The sequence below is a fragment of the Etheostoma spectabile genome, chromosome 15 (genome assembly GCF_008692095.1).
Source record: "Etheostoma spectabile isolate EspeVRDwgs_2016 chromosome 15, UIUC_Espe_1.0, whole genome shotgun sequence".
In the NCBI taxonomy this organism is placed as follows: Eukaryota; Metazoa; Chordata; class Actinopteri; order Perciformes; family Percidae; genus Etheostoma; species Etheostoma spectabile.
In genome coordinates, this window is record NC_045747.1 from 2960563 (window position 1) to 2961492 (window position 930).

At 56.2% G+C, this 930-nt stretch overlaps 1 protein-coding gene across 1 annotated transcript in view; it reads left to right on the forward strand.

Moving 5' to 3' along the window:
- The window catches only part of mief1 (mitochondrial elongation factor 1), a 3262-nt gene extending 2344 nt beyond the window's left edge, over positions 1 to 918 (forward strand). The window contains exon 5 of the mRNA XM_032537834.1: positions 2 to 918. Within this exon, the coding sequence (XP_032393725.1) occupies positions 2 to 814 (813 nt within the window). The 3' untranslated portion in view covers positions 815 to 918. The remainder of the gene's footprint in view (position 1) is intronic.
- The last annotated feature ends 12 nt before the right edge of the window (positions 919 to 930 follow it).

Consider the following 930-nt stretch of genomic DNA (forward strand, 5'->3'; position numbering starts at 1 on the left):
CATGGTGCCTCTTATCTTGGAGAAGAACTTGTGGTCGTCCATCCCCGGGGAGGACACCATCATGAATGTCCCGGGTTTCTGGCTTGTCCGCAGGGAGAATTTGGAGTATTTCCCACGGAACAGCAGCTACTGGGACCGCTGCATGGTCGGAGGCTACCTCTCCCCTAAATCAGTTCTCGAGGTCTTTGACAAGCTCGTGGCTGGCTCCATCAACTGGCCCGCTATAGGGAGTGTCCTCGACTACATCATTCGTCCTGTGGTTCCCTCAGAAACACTGACCCTGGAGGTGCAGTACGAGACGGACCGGAAACTGTACGTGGACTTCCTACCGTTACTTGTAATGGAGGATGGAACCTCGCTGATTGCCAAACCACATCGACTCGCCGCAGAGCGCCACGAAAACTTGTGGCGGCAGAGCTTCCGTGTGGCCGAGACGGCGCGACTCAGGGCCCTGGACCAGGAGGACGGAGGCTGCCGGTGCGCCTGCCTAAAGCTGGCAAAGGCCGTGTGCAAGCTCAACCCTGCCCTCAACCGACTCAACGCCAGCCAGCTCACCAACACCATCTTATTGCTGTGCGAAAAAGAAGGCGACTGGACCCAAGAAGCACTGGCTGACCGGTTCCTACAGCTGCTACGAGCGCTAGTGGGACACCTAGAGGCCGGGAGGCTGCAATGTGCCCTCAGCCCTAAAGTTAACTTATTTTGTGAGCTGACTGAACAAGAAGTGGACGAGCTGGGATATACGCTCTACTGCGCTCTCTCAGATCCGGAGGGGTTGCTGAGAACTGCTGTGGCACAGCCGCCCAATCCCTGACAACCTCGTATGATAACGTCACCAAACGGCGACATAACATTCAAATTTCAACAACTGATTTTTGGGTAATGATGACCTAGAGTCATGATGAGGTTCCTGGGGGGGGGGGGGGGGGG